This window comes from Phoca vitulina, unplaced genomic scaffold (genome assembly GCF_004348235.1).
Source record: "Phoca vitulina isolate PV1807 unplaced genomic scaffold, GSC_HSeal_1.0 scaffold52, whole genome shotgun sequence".
Lineage (NCBI taxonomy): Eukaryota > Metazoa > Chordata > Mammalia > Carnivora > Phocidae > Phoca > Phoca vitulina.
The window spans coordinates 2,738,710-2,752,830 of NW_022589755.1; the positions used below are offsets into that span (position 1 = coordinate 2,738,710).

The window sequence follows — 14,121 nt, forward strand, 5'->3', positions numbered from 1 at the left end:
CCCCCCGTCTCTCCAGCTCTCCCCCCGTCTCTCCAGCTCTCCCCCTGTCTCTCCAGCTCTCCCCCGTCTCTCCATCTCTCCCCCCGTCTCTCCATCTCTCCCCCTGTCTGTCCATCTCTCCCCCTGCCCCTCCAGCTCTCTCCAACTCTCCCTGCCGCCTCACTCGCTGCCCCACCCCTCACCTCGGGCTCACTCGGTGCCTGCGCCCGCCGCCCCGGGCCCGGCCTCGAGCGTAGCGAGCTGCAGGCGCACGCGGCGGGAGCCGGCGGCGGGCGGCGGGGGCGCGCGGGCGGCACGGCGCGTTCCTAGAGAGCCGGGCGCGACGCGCGGGCCGGAGGAGGAGGCCGGCGCAGACCAGCGGCGGGAGAGCTTGCGCGCCAGGCGGGCCAGAGCCGAGGGCCGCAGGCCGTAGTCGCGCTCGAGCTCCTGGCGCGAGATCTCGATGTTGCCGGTGTACCAGAGGATCCAGCCGAGCAGGCTCAGGAAGACGAGCAGCGCGCCCGAGTAGATGAGCAGGTCGCCGAAGTCGCGGCCGCGCACCTGCAGCTGCGCGAACACGCCGGTCAGCAGCGCCGCCATGCCCGCCACGTCCAGCGCCACGGCCAGCAGTAGCGCCATCCGGCAGCGGCCCAGGCCGGACGCAGGCCCTGGCGCGCCGGCCGGCGGGGACGGTGCACCCGGCGGGGGCCCCTGCGCGGCGCTCACCGCTGGCGCCGCTGCCATGGCCCTGCTCTGCCGCGCTGGCTCCCCCAGAGAGCGTTCCGGGGTGCGGCCCGGCCCGGGGCGGGGTCAGGGGACGGCGCCAGGTGTGCCCGGCGCCCGCCTGGTCACCTGAGCTGGCTGGGGTGCACACGGGCCCGACTTGGGGGGTGCCCAGGGCAGGTCCTGGCCCTCCGAGGCCTATGCTGGGGGCAGCCCGGCTCCCGGATAGGGGTGGGAGGGGCCTTACGTACACCAAGGAGCGCGATGGAACACATTTAAAATTCAGGGTGCCTTAATGGAGGCAGCGTGGGGTGCTGCGGGAGCCCGGACGTTTTTTCTGTTCGGTGCCTGCCTCCAGGGGCCCCCTGCGCCCCAGGCCCCGTGGTGGGGACGGGGCGGGGATGGGGTGTCAAAAAACAAGGATCAGACAAGGCTCCTGGGCCCAGAGCCCCGGGACGCAGCGTCAGCAGGCGGGGCGCTCTAGTGGAGGAAACACGGGGCTCTGGGGAGCTGAGATTTCTCCCACTCATTGCCTGTCCCCTGGGGCCGCCCGTGCGCCCCTGGGAAGCGGTGGCTCTCCCAACACTCTGCGCGCCACCGCCAGATTCGGGTGCCGTGCTGGGGGCAGCAGGGCAGTCCCCCAGGCTTCTCCTAGTGCGTCTGGACGGCCGGGACTCCCGAGGGGCGAAGCCCACGAGCAGAGCGGGAGCAGACGAGGCCCCCGCCCTGACGGAGCTCCCGGACACAGTCACAGATCAGGTGCACTCGTGGGGGCCACAGGGGCCGTGCCGTTCCTTTTGTTGAGCCCGGGTCTCCGGAGGCCCCCCAAGCGCCCAGCCCCGTGCTGCCGAGGGCTGAAGACCCGCGGATACCTCAGGCAGGGCTCCCGCCCCTTAAGAGGACCGCGACAACAGAAAATAACCTTCTGGGGAGTTTATGGGGTGCGGCAGCGGGCAGACCGGAGGGGGAGGACGGGGGAGAGGCAGCAGCTACGGCCCCCGGAAGGAACCAAGAGCTTTCCCATGCAGATCTCTTCCCCTCCAAACGACTCGCCCTTGGAGGGGATCTACGCCCTCCTGGGGTGGACGTCTGCGAGGAGATTCCGCCTAGCTTCTCTCCAGACTCTAAACCGTTTGAGATCACCGTGCGGAGGACGACCCGAGACGTCTGCCGGGATCAGCCACAGAATTCCGAACGTGGCCGGATGGAAAACGAGTGTTTCCGAACAGACCCGAAAGGGCTTGCGCCAAGAAGAGAGGGCGGCCACCCCGCGGGAGGGCGTCTCCGAAGGGTTCCGAAAACGCCCGAGAGGGCCTCCGTGCCTTCGTCGGGAATAGCCGAGAGCCTGCGAAGAAGACCGGAAGCATCCGAGACCCTGGAGCTCGTCTTAAGTAATTCAGGCATCCGTACGTTCATTTGTAAAACAAATATTTATTGAGCGCCTATACTGTGTAAAGCGCTGGTGAGCAACCCTGGAGAGAAACCCCTGCGGAAGGGGACTTGGGGCTTCTCCAACTGGACCCACTCGGAAATCCAGCGCTGCAGTTCCGAAAACACACGAAGGGCCCTCGGAAGGGTGGTGCTCCGCCTCCGAGAACACGCCCTAGGGTTACTAGCCGAAGAGTTCCGAAGGTCTCCGAGCGATTGGCGACAGGCTGGCGGAAGTAGCCGAACGTTACCGAGCCGCCTCGGAGGCGGACGGGAGGAGGCGGGAACAGGCGAGGGCATGAGCGTGCCCACAGAGGAAGCGGAAATGCGTGTGGATATTAAAGGCGTCGCCCCGCCCCTTGCTTGCCTCTTTCCGTCTCCGGCTGCCGTAGCGAGAGGAGGTGAGCGCGCGGTTCTCCGTCGCCCGCGTGGTTGCCTCGTCTTCCCGAGGCCCGGCGCCTCTGCCCTTGCCTGGCCTTTGCCCTTGCCTGGCCTCTGTGGCCGCCCCCCGAGCCCGCCGCCGGAGGTCGCGGCGGCTTCTCACGTTCTCTCCCCCTGCATCCCCCGTCTGAGTTCAGCCCGCCGCCTGGGGTCGCCGTGCGCCCTGCGGGTGCCCCTGCCGGCCGGGTTCCCAGTCACGCCCCTGCCGCTGCTACGCGGGTGGGGCCGCGTGGCCCGCCGCCGGCCCGCTGCGCCCTCTGACAGCCTCCCCTGCCGCTCTTCCCGCAGCCGCCGCCATGTCCGCCCACCTGCAGTGGATGGTCGTGCGGAACTGCTCCAGCTTCCTGATCAAGAGGAACAAGCAGACCTACAGCACTGTAAGTGGGGCTCGGGGCCTGGGCCTGGGGCGGATGCCCCCCGCCGCCCGGCCTCACGGCCCCGGTGCGCCCCCCTCCCCAGGAGCCCAACAACCTGAAGGCTCGCAACTCGTTCCGCTACAACGGGCTGATTCACCGCAAGACCGTGGGCGTGGAGCCGGCGGCCGACGGCAAAGGCGTGGTGGTGGTCATGAAGCGGAGATCCGGTGAGCACCCACCTGCTGGGCGTCGCTCCGCCTCCGCCTGCACCGGGCGGCCGGGGGGCTCAGGTGGAGCCCTTGGCCCGGGGAAATCGTGAGGCGGGTCAGGCGCGGGAGCTGTCCCCGGGGTCCCGCAGGTGGGGGGCCTTCCCCTGGCTCCCGCCGGTGAGGACGGACAGGCTCGGGGTCCGTTTGAAGCAGCCGTAGTTGGACCCCCGGCCTGCTGTGTGCGTTCAGGAGACGCCCCGCGAGTCCCGCCCCGGTTTCCTACCCTTGCCTGCCTGCCTCCCGGGCTTTTAGTGTCTTAGAGGGTCATGGGGACCCAGGAGCTTAGAGGCAGGTACGCTTGAGTCCTGAGGTATCTCGGCCCCACCAGCTTTGTTTTCTTCTGGGGTTTTTCGTGACCTCGCATTAGGGCTGCTTTCTGTTTGCGTTTGGAGCCCAGCACCCGTGCAGGGGCAGCAGTGTCCGTGACCTGGCTCTCGATCGGACGGCTGCCCACCCTGGAGGGGGGTTACCCTCCCTTCTCAGCTCACCAGTGGGCTCCTAGGGTTCTCACGCTTCTGCGAACGCCGTTCTGGTGCTCTGGGCCCTGAAAACCTCACTTGCCCGTCTCGGGTTGTTGGGTGGCCTCTCCTGGGCTGTCAGGAACTGGACTGACCGTGTTCCCGGTCTGGGGCCAGGGACGGGGCCAGGCCGACGTTGAAAGTCCCTGCTATGCTGAAGGGTCCTTGGTTTTTGGGTGAAACCTTCCCTGTCTGTTATTTGGGGCACAGGACTCTCGCCAAGACCCCATAGATTCCGTCCTGCTTCACATCCTGAGTGAGGCCCGCAGCTTTGCGCACAGGGAAGGGGGTGCTTTCCTTCTGATCAGGGGCAGTGGGGTCCAGGCTCCACCAGTGCACCGGGGGGGGGGGGGGGGGCGGGGGCTTTCTGCAGGGCTCTTCCTCACCCTGGCCTTACCTGATGCCTGCCTGGTCCTCCAGCATCCAGGCCCGAGCCTCAAAGCTTGTTTCAGACCCTTGTTCCACACGGGGTAGCTTGGGCCCTGGAGGGCAGGCAGGGAGAGACCGGAGCTGCAGTCTCATGGGCACTTGCTGCCTGGCCAGTGTCCTGCCCTGGAGCCAGGCAGGCAGGCTGTGGTCAGATGACCGCTGTGTGCCTGTGACTTCGGACAAGAGTCCTCATTCCGTTGCTTCTGCTTTGCTCTCTGAGAAGTGACTTGATGAACCTTCTGTCAGGGACACAGGAGAAGACCCACTGCAGGCCTCAAGGCGGGGCCTGGCCTGGCCTGGGGCATTCAGTGGTGGATGGCGCTGGCTGCAGGGAGTGGCCTGCCCAGGCTCACGGCCTAGGGGCTCAGGTTCCCAGGGGGAGAGGGCACCATCACACTCACCCCTGCCACCACCCCCACCCCCACCCCCACCCCCATCCCCCAGGCCAGCGGAAACCCGCCACCTCCTACGTTCGGACCACCATCAACAAGAATGCCCGGGCCACCCTCAGCAGCATCCGGCACATGATCCGCAAGAACAAGTACCGCCCAGATCTGCGCATGGTGAGTGGGGGCCAGCAGTGGTTGGGGGAGCCTGGCCCGTCCTATGAGGAGGGTCTCTGCTGATGGCTGGACCCACACTCGGCTGAGCCTTCTACCCGTCTCTCCAGGCTGCCATTCGCAGAGCCAGCGCCATCCTGCGCAGCCAGAAGCCTGTGATGGTGAAGAGGAAGCGGGCCCGCCCCACCAAGAGTTCCTGAGCACCTGCCCCTGCCTCTAAAGCAATAAAGATGTCAACCGCCTCACCTGGGCCTCCTGTCTGCCATCCTGGGGCTCTGCCCCGCGTGTGTGCACCTGCGTGTCCTAGCACGCCCCCCACCTGCTGTTACCATACGGGTCACAGTGTCTTGGGACTGGAGGAAGCAGATCTGGGTCAGGGGAGCTCCGTCCCAGCATTCCTGCCTGTCAGGGATGGGGCTTGGCCCAGGTTCTTGTGTTGAACACATCGGAGGTGTGGCCATGCAGCAGAGTGTGTGCAACAGGGAACATCCACTATGGTCCTCCCAATCCCAGGCTCTGTGCACACATGACTGTTTCAAGAAAGACCTTTTAGAGCCCAAATCTAAGGGCCGGGGGTCCAGGCCAAGGGTCTGCTTCCTGCAGCACCTGTGGCCTGTGCGCGGGAAAGGGTGTGCTGCGTGGGTCTTCGTCGTCTGGGACTTGGCTGTGGACCCGGCGGAGGGGGGGGCGGGGCTGAAGACTGACGGCAGTGGGAGGCAGGTTGGGGCCGCTTCCCCCAGGGATTAAGGACTAGGCCCCCCAGGAGTGAAGTGGATGGAGCTGTGGGGCAGGAGTGTACCCACCGCGAAGCGGGAGCTGCTGGCCTTGGGCACGGACGCAGCTCCGGAGTCCTCACGGGTCCAGACAGTTAAACAGCCTGTTCTGGCTAGGAACCTGGACGGCCACCTTTTGCCCCTGCTGGACTGTGAGTGCCCCATTCGTCCTGGCTCCGTCTGTCCTCCAGCCTGCGTCCCCTACCTGCTCTCTGCTCCCAGTCACCACTTCTGCCCGTCGAGACCCCCCCACCGCAGTGCTCCCCTGATCACTCCTCATTGCTGCCGCCTCTTCCCTTCACCCCCACGCCCCATCTTCCCCAGGAGATCCTGTCTCCCATTCTGGGGAGCTAGAATAGGTTCTCCCGGTTTCCTACCCTTGCCTGCCTGCCTCCCGGTGTTTAAGAAAACTGGTGATGGCTCATGGGTCGTACCTCACTGTGTGGCTCTGGGCAAGGAACTGGACCTCTCTGTGCCTCTTGTCAAAACTCAGCAGATTAAGGAAAGCAAAGGGCTGAGCAGGGGTTGCACATGGCAAGTGCTCAGTAGGTCTCTGTTCTGTCTTCTAGAAGGTAAGCTGTGTGTGTGTGCTCACGTACATCCTTGTGGCCATTTCTCATCCCAGCCACCCTGGACACCACAGAGCAGGTGTCACTCCCACTTTACAGAGGGAGTCACTGAGGCTCCCATGGGGAAAGGGACTCCACTGTCACTGCCTTGACCCGTTTCCTGCATACCTGCCATGTGCCAGCCAATATGCCATGGATTGAGGATCCAGTGTTGAGTAGACCCCTGGTCCCTACCATTCTGGAGACCACGTCCTGAGACAGCAGCCTGTCCCCGTCCCAACACCAGAGCTCCGTGGCGAAGGGCATCTTCCTCCCGAGGCCCCGTTTGTTTCAGGGTAGGAGCCCTGCCTCCAGCGGCTGCCTTGGCTCACCCCAACACAGATCCTGATGTAGACACCCTTGCCTCCAGCTTTCCTCAGTCTGCAGACGTGAACCTGACCTATTTCCTGACAAAACCTCTCGTCCTTGGACTCCTGCAGTAGCTTCCACCCTTGCCACACTTGGGTCTGTTCTTGACCCAGATGGAGAGGCGTCCTTTTGGAACTAAGTCCAGTGGCTTTAAGCCTGCTCAGAACCCTCCCAGGGTTCCCATCCCACTCCAAATGAAAAGCAGGTCCTTGGCCATGGCTGCCTAAGCCTGTCTCCACATCGCCTGCCTCCACCAGGCAGGTCTGCCTCAGGGCATCTGTACTTGCTGTTCCTCTCCCTGGAAGGTGCTTCCCAGCAGTGAGACTCAGCCTCACCCTACTAAATGTCAGCTGAAAGTGAGTTCTTTCCTCATCAGTCCATTAAAAATTGAAATCCTTCCTCCACCCTAGGTTTATTTTTGTCCATAGCGCTGATGTCCATCTAATACGTATGCCCTGTGCTGGTGAGCCAGGACTTGGTCCAGGGCCCCAGCATTTGGAAGATGCTCGATAAGTATTGGACGTTGAAGAAATGAGGTCTGAGGCTCACAGCCGTGAGCCCTCTGCTTGTCCACCTCGTACTGATGGTGGCGGTCAGGTGGTGTCTCTTCTCTGTCCGCCCTGGAGCCCTCAGTCCACGTGGAGTCCTGCTAGTCGCTGGCACCTTCTAGAGAGGTATTTGAATCCTCCCGCCTTGTGTGGCCTCTCCTGACCTCAGGCTGTGTGACGTGGGCGCAGGCGCTGGGCCTCATCAGGGTGGCTGGGCTGGGAGGCCACAGCAGGCATCTTGATGCCACTTGGGTGCTAGAGCCAGGAGAAGGGTGGATGGAGGGAGCAGGTCTCCGCCCTGAGTCTCTGCGCTGGAGTCTCCGGTGCCATTTGGACTCAGACACGTGGTGTCCCCTCCCCAGGCCCCAGCTTCCCAACTCCTCCCTCCTGGGAAAGGAGAGAACTTGGGGAGGTGTGATTCACACGGGGTCATCTATTCAAACCTTTTTCTCGCAAGTGATGTGTGTTGGCATGGAAATTGGAAAACAGATAAACAGGGAAAATATAAAAAGTAAACCTCAGAGGCGCCTGGGTGGCTCAGTCGGTTCAGCGTCTGACTCCTGATTTCAGCTCAGCTCATGATCTGGGGCTCCTGGGATGGAGCCCTGTGTCAGGCTCTGTGCTGGGCATGGAGCCTGCTTGGGATTCTCTCTATCCCTCCACCCCTCTCCAGTTGCACACTGTCTGTCTCTCTCTCTCAAAAAAGTAAACAAATACCCAGACACATCACAGTAATAATGCTGAAAGCCAAAGACAAAGGGAAAATCTGGAAAGCAGCAAGAGAAAAATGACTCACATGCAAGGGAACCCCAAGACTGACAACTGACTTCTCAGTAGAAACAGTGGGGCCAAGAGGCGATGGGGTGACACCTGCTGAGAGACCACCCCACCCCCTCAGTCTGCCACCCACCTCCCCCATCAGGGCTAGTGGCTCAGAGCAGCCACGGGAGTTGGGCTGCCTTGGTCAGGACAGGCTTGCAGCTCCCAGCTGTGGGCATTTGGGTGGGTCACCTAGTCTCTTGGTGCCTCAGTTTCCCCATATGTGAAATAGGATTACTTCAAGGGCTCCACAAAGCAGAGACTGGTTTTGTTTGCTGCTTGTCTCCAGTGCTAGCCCTGGGAATGCTTGCAAAACTGAGTGTAGGGCACACCCTTGGTGGCTCCCACATGGCATCACTCGGCTCTGGGGACTCGGGGCTGAGACATGCTCTGTTCATGGCAGGGGCTGGCCTGGATTATATTTCCACCTGTACCGGCACAGGAGATACGCTGGGGCTCTCTATATTTAAATTTGCTTGCATTTGTGCTCCTTGGCTGTGCAACCTTGGGCAAATGGCTCAACTTCCCTGTGCCCTTGTTCCCTCATCTGTGACGTGCGCATGGCAACAGCCCCGGCTTCCTGATGCTGTTGAGGAGATGCAGTGTGCAAAAAGCTCAGGAAAAGGCCTGCCGTGTCATGCCCACAAATCTTTGCATGAATGAATGAATGTTTACTATTATGAGTTCTTTTGACCAGATGGACTCAAACCATCTGAGATGACTTTCCAGGTCTGTGACTCTGCCTGCAAGCAAAATGATGCTTGGCTTTTCCAGAGCATTTTGAACACCTGTCCTAAATCCACACCCCCCAATAGCCTGTGGTTCCAAGCTTGTGCGAGTGGCCCTGGCGTGTGTGTGTGTGTGTGTGTGTTTCCAAGCTTGTGCGAGTGGCCCCGGTGTGTGTGTGTGTGTGTGTGTGTGTGTGTGTTTCCAAGCTTGTGTGAGTGGCCCCGGCGTGTGTGTGTGTGTGTGTTTGTTTCCAAGCTTGTGTGAGTGGCCCCGGCGTGTGTGTGTGTGTGTGTGTTTGTTTCCAAGCTTGTGCGAGTGGCCCCGGCATGTGTGTGTGTGTGTGTGTGTGTGTGATGGCATCCTCCGCAGCATTTCTGATCCAGGCCGACCAGCAATTGTGTTGAGTTCCTTTCGTTTCTCTTGTCATTTGCTGGAATAAAGTCATCTATTCTTTGAAAGTCTTTCGTTATGAGAATGGCACATGCATGAGGTTTGGAGATGTGCAAATGCAAGGAGAGTATCCAGGGGGAGAGGGGCCCCAGGATCCCAGCCCCTGGTTCTGCAACATGGTTATCTTTTTTGGAAACTGTTCTGTGTACATGTGGGGTTCGAGCAGCCTGCTGAGTCAGCCCCTATTGTGTGTTCACCCCTGGCCCTGGGCTCTCTCCCAGCAGAACCAGCATATTTGTTTTAGCATCTATATTTAATATAGTATTTATGGGAGAGAGGCAGCAATAGGGAACATTGTATTGTCCTCATAATTTTTCCAGAAATCCAGAACTGTTCTTAAAAAAAAAAAAAAGCCTATTAAAATTCTAAGATAGGGGCGCCTGAGTGGCTCAGTCGTTAAGCGTCTGCCTTTGGCTCAGGTCATGGTCCCAGAGTCCTGGGATTGAGCCCCGCATCGGGCTCCCTGCTCGGCGGGAAGCCTCCTTCTCCCTCTCCCACTCCCCCTGCTTGTGTTCCCTCTCTCACTGTGTCTCTCTCTGTCAAATAAATAAGTGGAGTCTTTGGGGGGGAAAATTCTAAGATAGGGGCACCTGGGTGGCTCAATGGGTTAAGTGTCTGCCTTTGGCTCAGGTCATGATCCCGGCTCTTTGCTCAGCGGGGACTCTGCTTCTCCCTTCCCCTGCTCTTGCCTCTCGCTTCCTCTCTTTCTCTCTCCCTCTCAAATAAATAAATAAAATAAAATTCTAAGATGGTTTATGATTCTCAGACTGGGACAAACCCCCATCTTAGGTGGAGCTCAAAGTGCTAGCGCATGCGTGGGGGATGGGTATGCTTGCACTGCTGACAGCGTAGACTGGTACAAACCGCATGGCGAACAATTCAGCAACATCTGTACAAATTACAGACAAATGTACGCGTTGGCACGGGAATGTCACTTCTAAGATTTGCTCTAAAGATCTGTTCCCTTGTGTGCCAAATGGCCCGTGTCCACAGGTTATTCGTTCTGGCGTTGCTGGTCAGTGAGAACAGGACATGTGATAGACATCGTGGCACGTGTATATGATGGAACCGAGAGCAGGGAGGTGCTGTTGTGCACAGACCCCCACGACGTCCAGTGTAGCCGACAAAGCAAGGAGCAGGCGCGCCTGGGTGGCTCAGGTGCTTCAGTCGGTTAAGCATCTGACTTGATTGCAGCTCAGGTCATGATCTCGCAGTCCTGGGCTGGAGCCCCGCATCCAGCTCCGCACGCGGCACAGACTTCTGCTTGGGATTCTCTCCCACCCTCTGCACTCCCTCTCCAATAAATAAAATCTTAGAGAAAAGAAGAAAAAGCAAGGAGCGGCATGCTGTGTCCAGGATACTGCATGCTGTGAGGAAAATAAAAGGGGCTTGACGGAACTAATATTTAAATTTGCTTGCATTCTTGTAGAATTTCTTGGGAAAAATATAGACGCAGCTGGTAACACTGGTTGTCTGTGATAAAGGGAACTGGGTGTCGGGGAGACAGGAATGAGAGGGAGCTGTTTCTTTGTAGAAACTTTTTAAAGATTTTATTTATTTGTTTGAGATAGAGCTAGAGAGGGAGCACAAGCAGGGGGAGGGGTGGAAGGAGAGGGAGAAGCAGGCTTCCTGCTGAGCAAGGAGCCGGATGCGGGGCTCGATCCCAGGACCCTGAGATCATGACCTGAGCTGAAGGCAGATGCTTAACCAACTGAGCCACCAGGGTACCCCCCTTTTGTGGAAACCTTTATCTAAAAAAAAAAAAAAAATTGTGTTTTGAAAGAGTAACATTCATGAGGTACCCCAAGCTCTCCTTCCTTGAGGCAATTAGTATTCCCAGGTTCCAATGTGACCTTCTGGAAGCATTAAATTCATATGCGAGCAAGTAAAACGTATCCTATTTTATTTTATTTTTAAAATTTTATTTATTTGTAAGAGAGAGAGAATACAAGCAGGGGGAGTGGCAGGCAGAGGGAGAAGGAGGCTCCTGCCGAGCAAGGAGCCTCCCATGGGACTTGATCCCAGGACCCTGGGATCATGACCTGAGCCAAAGGCAGACCCTTAACTGCCTGAGACACTCAGGCATCCTGACACGTATCCTATTTTTTTTTTTTTAATTTTTTTAAAGATTTTATTTATTTATTTGACAGACACAGCGAGAGAGGGAACACAAGCAGGGGGAGTGGGAGAGGGAGAAGCAGGCTTCCTGCGGAGCAGGGAGCCCGATGTGGAGCTCAATGTGGGGCTCGATCCCAGGACCCTGGGATCACGACCTGAGCCTAAGGCAGACGCTTAACAACTGAGCCACCCAGGCACCCCTATCCTATCTTAAAGAAAAATTTAGGGATGCCTTCCCCCGCTCGTACACACTCTGTCTCTCTGACAAATAAGTAAAATCTTAAAAACAAAAACAAAAATTTAAAATAAATTAACAGAGGGGCACCTGGGTGGCTCAGTCAGTTAAGCATCCAACTTTTGGTTTCAGCTCAAGTCATGATCTCATGAGTTGTGGGATCGAGTCCCCCCGTGGGGCCCTCTGCTCAGTGGGGAGTCTGCTTGGGGGAATTCTCTCTTTCTCTCTCCCTCTGCCCCTCTCCCTACTCAGTCTTTCAAAGTCTTTTAAAAAAATGAACAGAAATGGTACTATATCATATGCGCTGTTCACATTGTTGCTTTTTGTTCACTTAATCAAGCTTGGAGATCAGCCCATATTCACACATAATGAGTTTCTTCCCGTTTTAAAAATTCTGCAGTACAGGGGTGCCTGGCTGGCTGGGTTGGTGGAGCGTGCAAGTCTTGATCTCAGGGTTGAGTTCAAGCCTCCTGCTGGGTGTAGAGATCACTTAAAAATAAAAATCTTTTTTTTTAAGATTTTATTTATTTTTTTGTCAGAGAGAGAAGGAGAGAGACAGCACAGGCAGGGGGAGCTGCAGGCAGAGGGAGAAGCAGGCTCCTGCTGAGCAGGGAGCCCGATGCGGGACTCGATCCCAGGACCCTGGGATCACGACCTGAGCCGAAGGCAGACGCTCACCGACTGAGCCCCCCGGACAACTTATTTTCGCTTTGGCATCGTGCACGAAGGATCCGAATCGTGGCAATATCTCGTGACTTGCTGGTTTGGCTGCTTGTGACGTCCGTGATCTCTCCATGCTGCTAGAAGCAGTGGTAATTCCACTTTTCGCCTAGGCATTGTTTCCTGAATGTGCGGCTGTGTGTGTACTGCTTATAATTAGGACAAATGGCGAAAGCCCGCGGCATACCTGCAAGGATGCTGAGGAGTAAGGGGTGCGTACTTTCCACTTTCTACCAAGCTTCCACGCGCGTTTCACCGTCACGTGCTCCCACCAGCGGCACGTGAAGGTGTCCGAGGCCCTACGACCTTGTCAACACTTGGGTGTCGTCAGACTTTAAACGTTTCTGCTTCGGCAGTGGGGTCTCACCGACTCTAGCTTACACCGCATTCTCTCAACTACTCGTGAGGACTGTCTTCTGTGTTTGGCCGTCGTGTGGATTTCCTCTTTTTGTGATGTGCTTAAGTGCTTTTGCCAACTCTTGTGTTCTTCTTATTGATTTGTAAGGGCTCTTTATATGCTTTGGATTAGTCCTTTTTGGTTCTAGGTCTCGCAAATACCTTCTGTCCCACTGACTTATCGTCCATCTACTTTAGATAAACAAGTTGATTTAAAAGTATTTAAATAAACTTCATGGATATAGTTTACACAAAAACACACCTATTTTAAGTATAGTTGAAGTTTTGGGATGCCTGGGTGGCTCAGTCGTTGGGCGTCTGCCTTCGGCTCAGGTCATGATCCCAGGGTCCTGGGATCGAGCCCCGCATCGGGCCCCCTGCTCGGCGGGAAGCCTGCCTCTTTCTCTGCATGCCGCTCCCCCTGCTTGTGTGCTCTCTGACAAATAAATAAAATCTGAAAAAAAAAAAAGAAGTATAGTTGAAGTTCTGACACGTTTACGCACCCGTGTGACCACCGGTATGACCGGGGTCTGGAACACGCTTCTCAGCCCGGAAAGCCCCCCATGCCTGCCTCCCCGATCCCAGATGGCCGGCGCCCTGCTTCGGGCACCACGCGGTACGGCCTGTTCTGGCATTTCCTCTCAGTGGATTCAGGTATCCTGTACACTTTTGAATATGGCTTCACTTAGCACAGAGTATTTTTGAGGTTTGTCCGTGCTGTTTTTGGTGTTAATCTTTTGCCGAGTGGTATTCCCATCTATGAACTGTTTCTTTTACTCCTTCATCTGTTGAGCATTGGGGTTGTTTCCATTTTTCATCCAGCACTAAGGAAGCAACTATGAGAGTTCACGTACAAGTCTTTAATGTAGATGCGGTTTCCTTTCTCTTTCCGTTATCCTTTTTTGAGAGGACCATAAAATTTTTGTTAATAGACAATAAGCCAATTTAAAGCCTCTATGCCGGGGCGCCTGGGTGGCTCAGTCGTTAAGCGTCTGCCTTCAGCTCAGGCCGTGATCCCGGGGTCCTGGGATCGAGCCCTGCATCGGGCTCCCTACTCCGCGGGAGGCCTGCTTCTCCCTCTCCCACTCCCCCTGCTTGTGTTCCCCTCTCCCGCTGTGTCTCTGTCAAATAAAATCTTAAAAAAAAACCCTCTGTGCCTTCAACAGTTTCGGCCAGGGCCCACTCTTCCTCCCTACTCCACCACTCTGGCTTTGCGGCCTTCACCTCCGGCCCCAACGAAAGTCTGTGACGTACAAGGGCCACCAGCTTGCAGTCAAGCAGGATGGGACAGGAAGCCAACTTGCCCCATGTCTCCTGGCCCTCCCCTGGAGTGTGTGTGTGGGGGGCAGAACCTGTCCATGTGACAGATCGGTTTCTATGATGAGGTCACTTGGGGTTAAACAGGAGAACCTGGGTGGCCTCACCCCATCAGCTGAGCCTATCTGAAGGACCTGGCCCTTAAGTGGGGCACCTGAGGCTGAGAGGGGCGGGGGAGAGGAGCCCGCAGGGGAGTAACCCAGGCAGCTTCCAAGAGCGGAGGACCTAAAACCCACCATCAGCTTCAAGAGCTGGGGATGTGGACTGGCAGACGCCTTCGCTAGTGAAACCAGAGTGGCCAGCTCGCCACGCCCGGGCCACAGAGCAACAGAAAGG

General features: G+C 57.7%; 2 protein-coding genes across 3 annotated transcripts in view; one reads left to right on the plus strand and one right to left on the minus strand.

The window, feature by feature from the left end:
• TMEM238 (transmembrane protein 238) overlaps positions 1–936 on the minus strand; it is a 3,591-nt gene extending 2,655 nt beyond the window's left edge. For both annotated transcript variants that reach the window (XR_004297559.1, XM_032388834.1), the window contains exon 1: positions 183–936. Coding sequence is in view for 1 of the 2 variants with exons in the window: in XM_032388834.1 (XP_032244725.1) it covers positions 190–723 (534 nt within the window). In the remaining variant the exon portion in view is untranslated. The remainder of the gene's footprint in view (positions 1–182) is intronic.
• A 1,466-nt stretch (positions 937–2,402) lies between these two features.
• RPL28 (ribosomal protein L28) lies at positions 2,403–4,972 on the plus strand. Its single transcript, XM_032388835.1, has 5 exons — positions 2,403–2,531; positions 2,860–2,948; positions 3,031–3,154; positions 4,588–4,706; positions 4,814–4,972. The coding sequence occupies exons 1-5, from the start codon at positions 2,429–2,431 to the stop codon at positions 4,901–4,903; spliced, it is 525 nt and encodes a 174-aa protein (XP_032244726.1). The 5' UTR covers positions 2,403–2,428; the 3' UTR covers positions 4,904–4,972.
• The last annotated feature ends 9,149 nt before the right edge of the window (positions 4,973–14,121 follow it).